This window comes from Anoplophora glabripennis, unplaced genomic scaffold (genome assembly GCF_000390285.2).
Source record: "Anoplophora glabripennis isolate ALB-LARVAE unplaced genomic scaffold, Agla_2.0 scaffold156, whole genome shotgun sequence".
NCBI classification, from domain to species: Eukaryota; Metazoa; Arthropoda; class Insecta; order Coleoptera; family Cerambycidae; genus Anoplophora; species Anoplophora glabripennis.
In genome coordinates, this window is record NW_019416250.1 from 851,299 (window position 1) to 866,954 (window position 15,656).

At 30.3% G+C, this 15,656-nt stretch overlaps 1 protein-coding gene across 2 annotated transcripts in view; it reads left to right on the top strand.

The window, feature by feature from the left end:
- LOC108905670 (apoptotic protease-activating factor 1) overlaps positions 1-13,248 on the top strand; it is a 46,669-nt gene extending 33,421 nt beyond the window's left edge. For both annotated transcript variants that reach the window (XM_018708642.2, XM_018708643.2), the window contains exons 10-12: positions 4,292-5,198; positions 7,357-7,538; positions 12,860-13,248. In XM_018708642.2, the coding sequence (XP_018564158.1) occupies positions 4,292-5,198; positions 7,357-7,538; positions 12,860-13,079 (1,309 nt within the window). In that variant the 3' untranslated portion in view covers positions 13,080-13,248. The remainder of the gene's footprint in view (positions 1-4,291; positions 5,199-7,356; positions 7,539-12,859) is intronic.
- The last annotated feature ends 2,408 nt before the right edge of the window (positions 13,249-15,656 follow it).

Sequence of the window (15,656 nt, forward strand, 5' to 3'; positions counted from 1 at the left end):
GCGTAGTTTGTTTTCGTTACATAGAGATTTATTTTTTCATTTAAAAAAAATGATCACTGTTAGGTAATTGATGAGCCTATAGTCTTACTCTTATAAACATAAAAATGATTAGGCATATTCACAAAAATAATAAGGATGAGGTTCAGTAACTATTTTCAAAACAAAATATTTATTTACAAATCACACTAAAATAATTACCCGAAAAAAAATTATATTTAGTAAAAAGTTAAGAAATACAGATTCGGTTAAATGGAAAGAAAGTTCACCTTCGGTTCGTTCTGTAAATTTTAGATGCGTGCTATAAAATACCTCATATGGCACCAATAATATAAATAGTTATTATCCACTGTAATATCGATTAAATTGTCGAATGACTAAAAATTGATAGTGCGGTGTCTCTTAAAATTATAAAAACTGTTAATTAACTACACGTCTCAATTTATTGACAACTTTTCGACTTTCATCATCTCCTTTTCTCTTTCCTAGAATTAAGTTACTTTTATTTTGTACATTGAAATACTTAATTTGTATGAAAATTCGTAATTTAACAAACAACTTTATTATAGACACCTGAATATATGGCATATTTTTATAAATAAATAGTGTGGTGCGGTTTATAATATTTTTAACTCATCTTTGGAAACATTTTTTTATGAAGCTTTTTAAAAAGTTGTTCCATGTTCAAAGATTTTCTTGACTCGACCTGTTGCTGATTTTGGACAACTTTGGATGTCATAAGTTAACTTACAACTTCTTTTCTTTCTTTTTCTTTTGCCCTTTTACTTCTGTCACTGCTAGTTGAAGGGACATTTCCATAATTACAAGTACAAGAATTGGACGTTGCAGATTTTAAATAGAGGCAAGGCAAAGCTAAAATAAAATTTAGTTACATATCATATAATTATTATTAGCAAATTACCTATAGGTTTTAATTGTTTGGGGTTTATGTTCATTATTTTTGAACGGCATAAATCCAGAAAATCTTCAATAAAATGCTTACTACAGATCTTGTTATTTTCCGCACTGAAGTTGTCTTTTCTGTAGCACCTCCTTATCCATTCTCTTCTCATATATACTTCTTTAGGGAACTTAAAAAGCTAATGGATACACCGGTCTGCTTTACCCACAAACCATTCACCTTACAGGTAGCCACACTCCAGCTACTGCCGCCAGATTTAATACCAGACATCTTAGTTTCAATCTAAATTAAATTACAGTGAAATTAAAGGATATATCTACATTAAATTTAAGTAACAGTGGTGAATACCTACTTGTCTAACAATACGCAACAGCAAAAAAAATGAGTATCTCCACTCCACAATATTTATTTAACAGTACAAGATAAAACTAATACAACAATATTTTTCTTGAAAATAGAAACCAAAAATCACAAAAAAAAAAACTTTAAATCTGTGAGAAACGGTAATAACCCTATAAGCGCCCGTACAAAAGTCACTCTCCATTACATCAGACACAAGAGTTAGTAGGCAACCTCCTTGTATAAAGATCTTGATCACATCACAGGAATTTCCTAACCTCAAAAAACAGGTCAAAAATAGAAAAAATTCACGAAAAAGTTCTACAATACAAAAAAATTTTTGTCTATATTCAAATGTTCATTCCTTAAAAAAATTGTCAATTAAGGTCAGATGTCACGAATTTTCAAAAAATAACAGATTCGCGCAAAATGTGGTATACGAAGGTTTTCGGGGTAGCTGATCACGGATGCGAGGTCTATTTTACAAAATTCAAAATGGCAGATCAAAGATGGCTGAACAAATTTTCAAAAAATAACCCATTCGCGCTAAATGTGGTATACGGGAGTTTTCGGGATCGCTGATCACGGATCCGAGGTGAATTTTGCAAAATTCAAGATGGCGGATCCAATATGGCCGAACAAATTTTCATGAAATAACGTTCGTGCCAAATTTTTCGCTGTCGCTGATCACGGATCCGAGATCAGATTTACAAAATTTAATCAATTATCGAAAGTTAAATAGACCGGACTGTTTAGAAACCCAGAGAGAACTGCATTTTCAGGAATCTCACGGGATTTTAACACTTCTAACCCACACGTTTTAGGTTCAAAAGTTTCATTATCATCTTCTTTGCTAATTTAGACCCTTAAGGGGAAGGAGTGCGTCTCTTTATGCCGTAAGTACTTGTTATTTTTATTTTGGAAATCCGTTTTTGTTTCAATTCAGCCTTGTTTGAGGTGATATTGAAAAAAGAACAACAGTTTCTCATGGCCACTTTTTGCCCTCTATCAAATGGCATAATCAATTTGTGTATATACGTCTCATCTCTTTAGGACCATCATCAATTTTTTTAAATACGACCCTAGAAATTTTATTAAATTTTTTGCAAGCCTTCATGACCCCCAATACTGTACTGCCTCAGCCCAAATCAGATTCAGAAGTTTTGTCTCTAAAAATTCATCTTCAGTGTATTTGTTCCAAATATATATACATTTTTTATTTAAATTTCTTTATTTATAGAATTATCGTACACTGTAAGTGTCGTTAGACCCTGTGAAATCCATCTAGTTATTTAAACCAACACACGTTACAATAAAACATTTATTATTATTAACTATTACCATCACTTGGTCATACATAACTTAATAAGTTGTTGCATCAAAATTAAAACATTATTGCAATTTTAAGTTTATTATGACAAATTAATTCTTAAAAATGTGTATGAAAACGCCAACACATTTTCGTTTTGGCAAAGGTTCAAAATGAAGATCAGCGTAATATTATCGCAATTTATTGTATCTGTAACTGCAACTGTGAAAGAGTATGTCAGATATATTTGTATGAATATCCTGAAAAAAAATAGATCTGAATTTGTTTGAATTTTGAGCACTCGAGAAGCCTAGAAATAACTATGGACACAGGAATAAAACTATAATAATGATATTATTTTAATGCGTGGTGGTAATAGTTTGAATAACTAGATGGATTTCACAGGGTCTAACGAGACTTACAGTTTACGATAATTCAATAAACAAAGAAATCTAAATAAAAATTTAGATAAATTTGGAACGAATACACTGAAGATGAATTTTTTGAGACAAAACGTCTGAATCTGGTTCAGGCTGAGGCGTACAGTGTTGGGGGTCATGAGGGCTTGCAAAAAATGTAATAAAATTTCTAGGGTTGTATTTAAAAAAATTAAGTTGATGATGGTCCTGGAGAGACGAAACGTTACATATAAAAATTGATTATGCCATTCGATAGAGGGCAAAAAGTGACCATGAGAAAGTGTTCTTGTTTTTTCAATATCACCTCAAATAAGTCTGAAATTAAACAAAAACGGATTTCCAAAATTTCGTTTTTTTTTCAAATATTTCGAAAACTAATCATGTTAGCCTTGATTTTTAGAGGCATAATCTTGGTCCCCTGATTATGCAACTTTGCCCCCATTTAAGCTACTTCGTACCTCTTACGGTTTCTGAGATCCCTGTAGTGAGAAGTGAATTTGTAACAGCCTGTATAGGGTGTCCCATTTGAAAGTTAATGTCGACGTTTGGTATAACCAGAAGTGCCATAAAGTTCTAAAAATTTTGGCTGTTGGTCTTACTGCCGCTAGGTTGCCAAATTTTCAGTACTTTCCGAGATATTGATAGTGGCGATTCCTGGTGGGACACCCTGTATGTATTCAATATATAATTTTTACGATGTCCTTTTTCGAAGTGACAGCGAAGGCTAAGTTTTGTTAATTTATTGCTTTTGGTTACATGGCATGAACAATAAAATGAACCTTTTAATAATGTTATGATTTTTTTTTGTGGGATTTCTCAAGAGTAGTAGTATTACACTTAACATAGTGTTTGTATGTCACTTTATTATTTAAAATAAATTCAAATTATCACAAAGACTAGATTCAAATTTAAATTTTCTATCCACAGGAACTTCAAAAATAATCCGAGGGCAAAATTTAACAAATCGTGGAATAAAATCAAGGGTGCCCTTCGAAGATATTTTATTAATTTTCATTTCAAAATGATGTTTACTATCTTAGCAAATTTGAAAAAATATCTGCATACAATTCTTTTTTTAATGAAACTTTAATGGTGCAATTCGCTATATAAATAAAATTCATAGTTTCTTTTCACTTCTAGTTTCATCTGTACCAATTGGTTACATATTTTAGAATCACTGTGTGTATTAGCTTTTTTCTTGTGTTCACTATTTAATCTGTACCCTACAGCTCCAATCCAAACAGGCCACCCTCTACAATTTGAATAAAATATTTTCAAATAATTAATTATGTGAATCATTTTTAGGCTAGCTAAATCATTAGATACTTTTTATGATGAAGATAGGTCCGTCCATATACTGCTTATAGGATCAGATCAAAAGAGTCTGCAGCAGTGCCACATTTTACCATCCGAAAATGAACCGCACATTGTGACCGCCCCTAAGTTCATCCCTTTCTGGAAGAAAAAACACCCTCTCACTGCTCTGGTCAGTAAGTACAATCAAATCCAGGTGTTCAACGGTTATATTCAGTTTTCGGAAACCGACAAGATTGAGTCGACGGTAACTTGTACCTGTTTTTCTTCATGTGGACAATTTGTAATATACGGCTTAGAAAATGGGGAAGTACACATCTTTAACATGCGGTCCAAGAAAACTTTACGTTTGGAGATCGACAAAAATAATCGGGGACCTATTACTTACCTCGATTGCTACAAACCGAATAACCTTCGCCACCAGAGTATCAGTTCTTATGAAAGCGGCGATAGTTTGAATTTAAATTTCTCATTTGAGGGAATAATTATCTCCGTATCTAGGAATGAGCTTATAACAGTATATAATAGTGGTACCGTCTTTACTCAGAAAGTAAAGAATCCCTTGATATTTTACTATGAAGATAATATGATTGTGGTAGATGCAAGATGTAAAATTTATCTTTGGAATTTAAATACTACTTCATTTACGCCATTAGAAAATCCTGCTATATTTGAGTTGGTGACGGTTTCTAAAGCTACGTTCTGTCCTGAAAAGTTCATTTTAGCAGTGGTTTATAAGCAGATGGATTGGAATTTCCTCGATATATATGAATTTACGGAAGTAGAAAAATCTGTTTTGTTATTAAAACGTTTGGATTTTGCAGACGAGGTAAAATCGTGTTGTTTTTCTTGTGATGGATCTCTCTTAGCACTTGGTATGTCATCTGGTGATATTAAGGTAAGTAACTGTTTCACTTCCATTTTACCAATATTGCTAAAGAAAACTAAAAATGATGCTCTTTCTATTTCATTCTTCAAAAAAGTTTAGATCTGACTAAGAACAAATATAAAATTAGGAATGAAATAAAAAAAAATTGTGCAATTTTTTCGTTTTAATCTTTATAATCACTTTTATTTTGTTCTTGGTATCACCTTTGAACTTATTTTTTTTACTCTTCTTAAACCAAACTTTTTCTCAAGCGTGTCGCACTCCTCCAAAACGAATTCCTGCATCGTTAGAAGTTTTAGTTCATTTAGTAGCATTTTCAAACGAAAGTACATTAGTGTAGTGTATATCCTAAAACATTAAAGGTGTTTTCCTTGAAACACTATTTTTTTATGTGGCATGCAACATATTCCGACAATTTTCATTTTCCAAATTTTGATGTATCTTAGGAAAAAATATGGATTATTGCTAAAAAAATATTTTAAACTTAAAAAAAATTAATAAAAAGTAAAAAATTACTTATTACATTGATTTTCAGCAAAAACGACAAATTTAAACATTCCAAGCACAGAAGAAAAATCGCAGCATTTTGAAATTATTAGGTTAAGTTCTTTAGGACACTTTGAAGTTAAAAAATTACAGTCAATATTCTTAGTTTATTCATTATTTGCAAAGTGTGCCAACTTTTTCAAATATCCTTAATTATGCAATTTTTTACCTTTTTTCCAACCAATATTTTCACTTCGAAAAATTTTTTTTATCAAAAACCAAACGACTTGTAGAGAATACATTGCAGTTTTCAAAACTCTGCTTGGATTTTCTGTACGACCACTATTTCCCGAGTAATTGATTGCCAAAGTTAAAAATCATTTTTTTGTTTTGGTCAACGATAACTCAGGGACAAATCATCGTACAGGGCTCTGGAACAGCTCAAATTGAAGAGAATTAAATTATCTAAAAGAGCTTTATGGTGAAATTACTAAAACAAAAAAAAATTGAAGTCCATAGGCCTTTTTAAAGAAAAGCAAAAATTTGCAATTTTTTTATTTTAGTTGATTTTCTTATGATTATTAAAACTGTTTTCACTAAAAAATTTTAAACTGCAGATCCGAAAACTAGAAACTTCAAGCTTCAATTTCCTTTTTTTTTTAATTCTCTCTACAACCATTTCCCTCCAAGTTACAGCTCTGAAAATCACCCAAAATTTTGGGATTTTTTTAATATCCCTTAATTTCTTTGCTTAGTGTATACAGAGAGATCCATAATGATTGAAGTGTTTGGAGATCGCAGTCTGTGCCTGTCTCTGTCAATATTACAGATTTTTAAGTACTAAAGATGGTGTTAAAAATAGGCTGCGTTCCCCAAACGGTATATATTTAAAGACATGGTTAATAACATCCTTCAATATTATTATCCTCTTACTTTTCTTTCTATTCAAAAAATGTTTATAGTGACATTACCCCCTTAAAGTTTCCAAAAAAAAACTATATTAAGCAGATAATACAGTAATCTAAGAGAGTAAGAAGAAAAGTGTTGTGAAGCACAAAAATGCCATTTTGAAAATGTTTTGTAAAATGAGTCAAATAAATATTACATTTATGTAAATGTATCATTTTTTCCAATTCCTAATTTGTGCCAAAACAAACAAATTCATAGATCATATTTGTTCTAAATTAACTTTTATAAAAATATATTTCCTTGCCGATAACAGGCTATAATTTTTAAGGAAAATGTATCCATAGTATCTTGTATCTAAACCTCTGGTTGAGTTTAGAATTAATGTTTTCACATTGAATTCCATTTCAGTCATATATTGTGTCCAGAAAATTTTATTTGAATCTTTCAATTTTTGTTTTGAAAACCTCAACATCTTCATTCAAAAACGAAGGCTTGAAGGGTAAATAAGTATACTAAATTTAATTAATTAATATTAAAATATCCTTATGTTGGGACATGGAAACATTCTTTACACACTGTATTTTGGGCTGGAAACCTTTTTTATTCACAATTGCAGCCAATTCTATACCTTTAAGAAAAGAAAAATAATTAGAAACAATAGGAAGTGATTCTAATTTATTGGCAAATTTCGATGATTTTTAGGTTTTAATATTTATTCGATAGTACTAATTTAACAATAAGTTACATTCAGCAAGGTTTTACTTGTTTTCAGATATGGAATTTGAATCAAAAGTTTAAATCTCTAACACTGCCATTACATAATTGTCCTGTAGAAGATTTACTTTTTTCTCCTAGTATTCAACCACCAGTTTTGGTAAGCCTAGGAGAATATATAGCTTGGTGGAACCTAAAACTGTTTCAAGAGGAACCATTTAGAAAAGGACGGCCAAAGAGGTATTTCCCCCTTTTTTATATAAAATCGTATCGACAATTATTTTGACCAATAAAAATGAATTTTTATGTAATTTTATCAGATGTACACTTTGCATCAAAATTGTGCGTATGCATGGTTCTTGAGAAATGAACAATTTCTGGATATACATGGTGTTTCTAAAAAAAAGTATAAATCATTTAGAAAGTGATTTTACTCTTAAAAGTAATAACATAAATACCTATTAATTTTTGAAATTAATATTTTAGCATAACTTTTTCCAGCAAAGTGACTTTTTTCATATATGGCCCACTTGTTACTGTAACAAACTATATCTGTAAATGAAAAATCATCATTGGTTAGAACTTAGAAACTTGCAATTTACCAAAAAATTTGCCATTCATTAAAAATCTTATGAAACATCCTTTTGTTCCAAATCGATAATATTCTTTTCTGAGAAAAAACTTATTTAATGCTTTGTAACAGAAATTTGAGAGAATGTTTTCCATTGAAATTTGAGTAAAAACATAGTTAATAAAAGTTATGGCAACATATCTATTTAAAAAATTAACTTTGTGCTTATGTAACTCCATAAATATTTGTTTGAGAAAAAGTCGTAGGAATATGTAGGTACCCTTATGTTTATGAGTGGAGTCATCTTGTATGAGAGTAATTCCAAAGCAATCTAAACTATAGAAGGAACAAATTCCTTAGGTCCGTAACAAAAACTTCATATAAAAAAAAAATACTAAAATGCCCTATTTGTGACACACGAAGCATATCCATAGAGTACTCAATTTTTTGAAAATTGAAATGGTAGTATATTTATGAAAAATTTACGTATTCCGAAAGGTACATCAAACACTTTTTCAACGTAGTTACCTTCAACCTCCATGCACTTTGTGAACCAAGTGTTGAGCTTTCTGATACCTTAGTCAAAAAATCTCCCGCCGCCTCTCTTGCCCATTGTTTCATGACACTGTGGACCTCATCATCCGTAGAAAACCCTATCCCACCCATAAACACCTTCAGAGAAGAGAAAAGATGAAAATCGTAAGGTTCCAACCGGATGAATCTAAGAATTGCTTTGTGGAGTTGGTTGTGCGGGGACATGCATCGTGATATAACAAATACACTCCCTTCCTTAACATTCCCCTTATTTTGTTCTGTATCACTTCGTGGTGTTTTCAGTGTTTCACAGTACTATATAGCATTGTTTCCGCCTGGGCGAAAAAATCAACATGCCTTTGTGGGCTCAAAACACCAGTTGCCATGATTTTTTAGGTGGAAACAACAGTTTTGAATTTTTTTCCTAATGCTGAAGATGGATGTTGTCACTGCACTGATTATTTTTTTATCACACGAGTGTAGTGGGCCACCCACGTTTCGTCGCCAGTCACAATACAGTCAAGGAATTGTTCAATTTCCAGTTCGAAGTGTTTGAGAAATTCCCATGGAGATTCGATTCTGATGGCTTTGTGTTGATCTGTGATCTGTTTTGGTACCATCTCGCACACAGTTTTCGATAATCAAGTGTTTCATTAATGATTTCATGCAGAAGGTGGAAATTTGTGGAAACACTGCGTTCATCTCGTCCAATGTCAATTGACAGTCGCCACGAAGCTTTTCTGTGAATTTGTCAGCACCTCATCAGTCACGATTGAGGGACGTTCATTTATCATGAATATTCGTTCTGCTAGCTTTATATTCATTTTAATTTTGTTAAAAATCTGGAAGTGACTTTTCCATTGCAAGCAGACACCTTATTACACCCCTCACTTCACAGCTGGCGGGATTTGGAATAGAGGCACTCATTTCAACATGCCTTTTCAACAACAGTTCTCAACTGACGAAGACAAAGGAGCGGTGTTTCTATCTTTGTCGATATGCCTCATACAAGGCATTGAGAATTTTATCTGTTTATTTTTGATAAATTTAATAAATGATTTGACTTTCTTATCTCAAATTTATATAACCTAAATATCTCAGTTGAAGAAAATGTTTTAATAAAAATTCATGCATGTCCTTTGAAAAATTTTGTGCACCTTTGCTTGATGAAGTTGTTATGTAATTACTTTTTGATATTGAAAAAAATGTGTACTGTTATTTTTCATTTGAGATTTAATTTTAAGTAAATAAAATTTTGTTAGATGATAACACAAAGAAACTGCTTCTATGAAACTGAATTTATTGCATTTGTTTTGTAAATAATAATTTTACATTTAATTTAACAAAGAAAGATAAATGAAAGCTCTGACTAAAGATTTAGCTACTATAACAATATAGTTGTAAAAAAATGATATTTAGTTATATGCAGAAGGTACAATTACGTTTTTCTTGAAAACATTACATTTTCACAAATTTCAATAGAGGTACCTTTTTATGCAAAATGAAATTTTAGCTGAGTAAATGACGTGCACCTAATTTCAAAAAAGTTATATTCTAAAATGTCACTAGGAAAGGTTGTAGCTAACCACCTCTGTAAGATAGCTGAAAAATAACAATATTATGTATAGTCTTTCCGAAGTTACTTGAACATGTATAAAAACGTCTAGCAATAAAATTTAATGAGTTTCATAGGCGTCCCTAAAAAAGTTTTCTGCTAAAGGTAAAAAACAATAAGTAATGGTTTGTTAATGTGCAAAAAATTTCCATTAATGTTCATTTGGCCAACAACACGTTTGAATTATTTATGTCCTGAAACAATATAATTATATTGATGGTAAATTTTGGTTATGACATATCAAAAAACATTTACATTTTCATTAAAATATGTTACTGCTCTGCAAGAACCAACGGAAGGTTTGAACATATCCTTGCCGGGAAAGAATGAGGAAATGTTAGAAATGTTATTAAATAAAAATAATCAATAAAATAAAATAATTATATGAATATTTGCACTGCACTGCTAGACAATTTGTCAACAACTGAAATATATGCGTGGTCACCCAGTATGTTTGTGCGCCGTTTGCCCGCGTGCATTCTTCAACTGGACGTATACATTTCTACCACCTCCACATTTAGTTCGACCGGACCTGTATATGGTATAGGCTAAATGGATATGGGAGCAAGTTTTTTAAATATTTCAATGCCGAGTTGCTACGTAGCGATTGAACCTGGTACATACTGCCTAGCTCTCTGGTCTTCAATTGAGATCGGAAAGACTATAGATACTTAACATAAATGGTTATACAGGTTCGGAAAGTCCCCATGGTACATCGGCCGTTACGTGAGAGCGATAAAGTAAGTCATAGAAATCCGTGCGATAAACAAGGATGGTTACATTGAAGACGTTTCATAATCTGAATAGTCACTTCCACTTCTAACCCAAAACGGGCGGTGACTATTCAAATTATGAAACGTCTTCACTACAGCCATCCTTGTCTATCGCACAGATTTCTTTACTTTACTTTGTCGCTCTCATGTAAAAGCAGATGGACCATGTGGATTTTCCATATGTAGCCATCAATGGCACATTTATACTCCGCGATTCTTATGTTTGCTGGGTAGTATCCTTAAAAACTTAGTAGTACTAAATTCCAATGCAATGTGTCGTTTTCTAAGATATGGCCAGAATTTGATTTTAAATAATCATCGATCCCTTTATCTCAAAAGCAAAAGGCAATAGACTTTTAGGAAAAGGTTATTTTATTTTTCAGTCTTTTAATTCGGGTGAATTAGATTTTGCCATTTTGCCACTTTCAAATCACGTGCTATACAACGTAAACAATTAACTTGAAAAATTCATCGAAGTCTAAAACATAGATATTATACATTAAATATTTATTTGAATTTTAATATTCTTATAAAAATTAAAAAAGAACTTTATAATACAATTAACTAAATAAAATATGGTAGAATTGAATGTAACAGTTCTTTTAAATACTATAAAATGCAGTACTTATATGTAATGTTGATATTGTAGCATTCAATAATATTCTAGGCACAATTTATGCAATAACAGTTAATTTTAAGACAATATTTTATATTTTTTTATATTTTTGAGCACGCAAATAGAGTACTGATCACTTTTTCTCAAAGAAATAATTGACTTTTAGTTTTAAATATGTTAAAAAGACCTTCTTGTGAAAATATCGAAAGCATAATTACAAAAGAAAACGTGAAAAGTCAATAAATATGTATTTTTCGAGTTTGACGATGACTTTGACAGACTTTTGCCTACACCATTCAAAAGAGCGAAAAAAATAAGTTGATTTAAAAAAAAGCATTCCGGTGGCTGCTTGATTCATTTAAAAAAAAAACATGAAGGAAGTCTTCTACTTTACAACTTGCCCAAATTAAATAGAACAGGCAGAATAAAGTTTTTAAGAAATAAAATTATCTCGGCTCTTATTGGTCGGATCGAAACGCTTTTTTTTTAAATCCATGTTTTTGATGCAATTGATTTGAAATCTGTATATTAAAAAATCGCCGAGAAAAGGACCCTAGTTACGTTTTTTTTGTTTTTTGATAAAAACTTTTTTATTTTGCATCTTAAAAATCTGAAATTTACACAGACGCGAGATAATGGGCAGAAGATATACGCGCTCGCGTTTTCAATAATTTTGCAATAGGCCGGCATTTTGAAATTGGGTAGGTCCGGATTGCGGGTATTTGTTGAGTACCCCAATAGTTATCTTTTCCTGCAGTTTCATCCAAATTCGTTCTTTTTATTTAATGCTAAAAATTTAGCACATTTTTTTTTCACCGCTAATTTTGCAATGTAAAAAAAATTTTTGCGAGCTTTCGCAAAAGTCAATCCTTGTAGCAAATTTCCTCAGGAATAAAATCGATAAATCAATAAGTATACCTCATGTTGATTAAAGGCTTATAATTTCGGAGATATAAGAGACAAACTGAAAAAGAACAATTATTTTTTTTCTTTTGTTATAAACAATATGACGCTTGACCTCTACAAATACACAAATTTAGGCTTTTAATTTTGTCTTTTGAAAATGGAATTCATACTATCACCCTCAAGGATCATTGTACAGTTGTGGACATTATTTAAGAAACCAGTTTATTTTGTTCTTTAAACGTATCAGAAACATTTTTGGCTCAATCTATCAAAATTAATCTGATTTAGCTCTGAATGAAAACAGGAGAATACCTCAAAGCATTTTGTTTCCAGTTATCGTACCAGTAAAAATGTTTCATTATTCTGAGTTTTATTCTTGTCTTTGTAAAGATTTATTATTATTATCTTGTTCATAATTTTGTTATTAGTTCGATCAATTAGATCGATTAGTATGTTTTATTTATAACGTGAGTAAAACTGGGTACGAAGTTATGTTCTTATCCCTATAGCAACCATAAAATTTCACTTTAAAAATTTCTCTTTCAGTATCGACATTCTGGATAATATCTCAGAGGATTTGTCATCAATGAATATATCACATTGGGCAGACAGGGAATGTGTGAAAGGTTCAAAATATCTCTTGAGTTGTTTAAAATTAAATGGTTGTGCCAAATATTTATCAGCTTCGAAAGATTTCAATACGTTCCTCACCGTTGATGATAAAGGGAAAATATATGTGATGGAAACTGTTTCATCAAACAAATAAATTGCCGTTGTGCAATAGACGTCCGCCAAGTGCAATAGCAATTAGACAATTGCTCAAAGGTCCTTAACCTAGCTCAATAAATTAGGTTAAGTTGAAGACTTTCTAGTCTTTGTGATGACATATCGTGATTTTTTATACATATTAAATTTGTATCTACGATTTTTTATAAATATTTTTACCTAGTTAATTTTTAATTTAAGTATTGTATTTCTATGTTAAAATTTAAAACAATTAATTTTAATCGTTTAGATCGATAAGGGATATAAGGATAAGATATATTTGCTTCATTTTCATTATGCAGTTTATCAAATTTTAGCATAGCAATGTTTATTTATTTATCTAATTCGGTATTCCTTTTTATTCTAATGTGATTGATATTGTTAACATATTAAAAATATTAATAATGTACAAAAAAAGGTAAGTGCTAAAATTTTGAAATTTTAAATTAACAAAATCTTATAAGTTTTCTACTATATTCAGAGCAGCTGTGTGAAAATTGCACTTCCTATATCTTCCTTTATTCTTCCTGAATGTAAAAGTTATGGAAATTTTGCAAAATTTCTAAATACGTTGCAAAAATCATCAAATATTGTGTTGCTGAGACATAGACCTAAAGTGCAACTTTTTAAATGGAACACCTGAAAATTTTGCTCACTCACAAATTTACAAATTTAATTCGGTTTGAATAATATGACGTGTTGAACATGAGCAGAAAGCATTTATACAGGAATTCATTAATATTGTTAAAAAATTCAGGTAAATATTTCTCTGGAAATCTGCCCAGAAATGCTTTTTTAAATACAAGGTGTTGAAATTTAAAAAATCACATTTTCTAAGCTTCTGAAGATGTTTTAACATAAAATGATGAGACTTGGAGTAAATGAATGGAATCAAAAGTAGAAATTTGCTTCATTTGGATATAAATGTGTTAACCAGTAGGGGAGATTCCAGAAGAAATTGTTACTACTTTTTTTTACTTACAGGTACCAGGAACATCAATAAACCCAAAATAACTCTATATTCATAAAAAAGCTGATAGATTTTTTTTCTAAGAGGGTATCTCCGCTACTGGTTGACATGTTTATATCTGAAGTCAGCAGATTTTTACCTCTTATTAAATAAGTCATTAATCCAACTCTCATCAATCTCCATTAATCATCTTCAGAGAATTTAATTTTTCTTTCAAATTTTGACACCTTGTATTTGCAAAATGAAGCTTTTCAAGACACATGTTTGTAAGAACTCTAATTCTGTTTTTTAATCACCACTTTTCACAATATTAATTATTCACCCTGTATATAAAAGTATACAGGGTGTTCTATATAAAAAGTAAATCTGTAATTGAGTACCACGATTTTAATTCATTTTGCAACATATAATAAACAGGAATTAGAAAGATTTCTATAATTTTTATTGCATTTTTTCATATTTCGAAGGATAGTAGAACAATTCTTTTGTGATCCTTCTGTCCGTTCTAATTTCATTTTCTGACATTAGAATAAATTTGTGTGTATTCCTTCATAATAAGCTCTTTTACTTGTGTGTCTTCTAATGGTTTGAAGAATTTTAGTTCCAAGTGGAATATATTTTTATATATACTGTTTACATATTTACCTACAGAGGTATATGTAGAGGCCTAAAGTTTTATATTTTGATAAAAGATATAAAAAAAAAGATATAGGTCAAGTGGCATGGCACAATTTAGTTAATTAGTGACTTTTACAAGTGCCGTGGATATTTTGATAAGTTTCATGCAACCAATTTAATACGTTCAATTATTACTATTCGTAAGTATTTAAAAAAGTTATTTCACCAAAGCTGTTCTTTTTAATTGTCGTTATTGATTAAATTAATCCACTTGATCTTAGTTACACAAGTCCGTTATATTTCAATGATTTTTTGGAAACTTTATTGGCGGTATACAACACAACTTGTTTTAAGATTTTTCATAGTATTATACACATTTATTATTATACTTAGTAAACATCATATTTAACACATTAACATTTTCAAATAGTACTATGCATGTTTTTTTACACTTATATATTTAATTATATTAATATCATGGTTTATTCTTCATCTAACTTATTTTTTATTACTGCTACATGCCACAAAATATTAATGTTAAATTTTTCCGTTCATTTAGTGACTATTTAAAACAATTCGACTGTGCCAAATACGTCATAAATGAGTAACACTTTACTTTATTAACATTAATATTTTATAGTAGGTATTTAATCATTACTTACCTTGTATTAATATTGTTATGTGTAATTTGGACCAATTTAAGTAAACTTTAGTTACAGTTACTTCAGTTTTAAATAATTTTAGTCGTGAAGAAAAAAGAAAATAAAAATAGTAATAGGGTGATATTGCATTTATTTAAGTTATTTAGAAAAAAAAAATAATGCTTAGTAAAAATCCAGTAAATTCAGTTCACTTAAATTTTGGCTAATGGTGTATTTAAATAATATTATGCATATTTTTCTGCAACTGTTACCTAATTTTAAAGTCTGAAATTTTTTCGCACCTGCCAAGATATTTTCAACTTGGCAACACAAGTTAGCAGGTGATAAC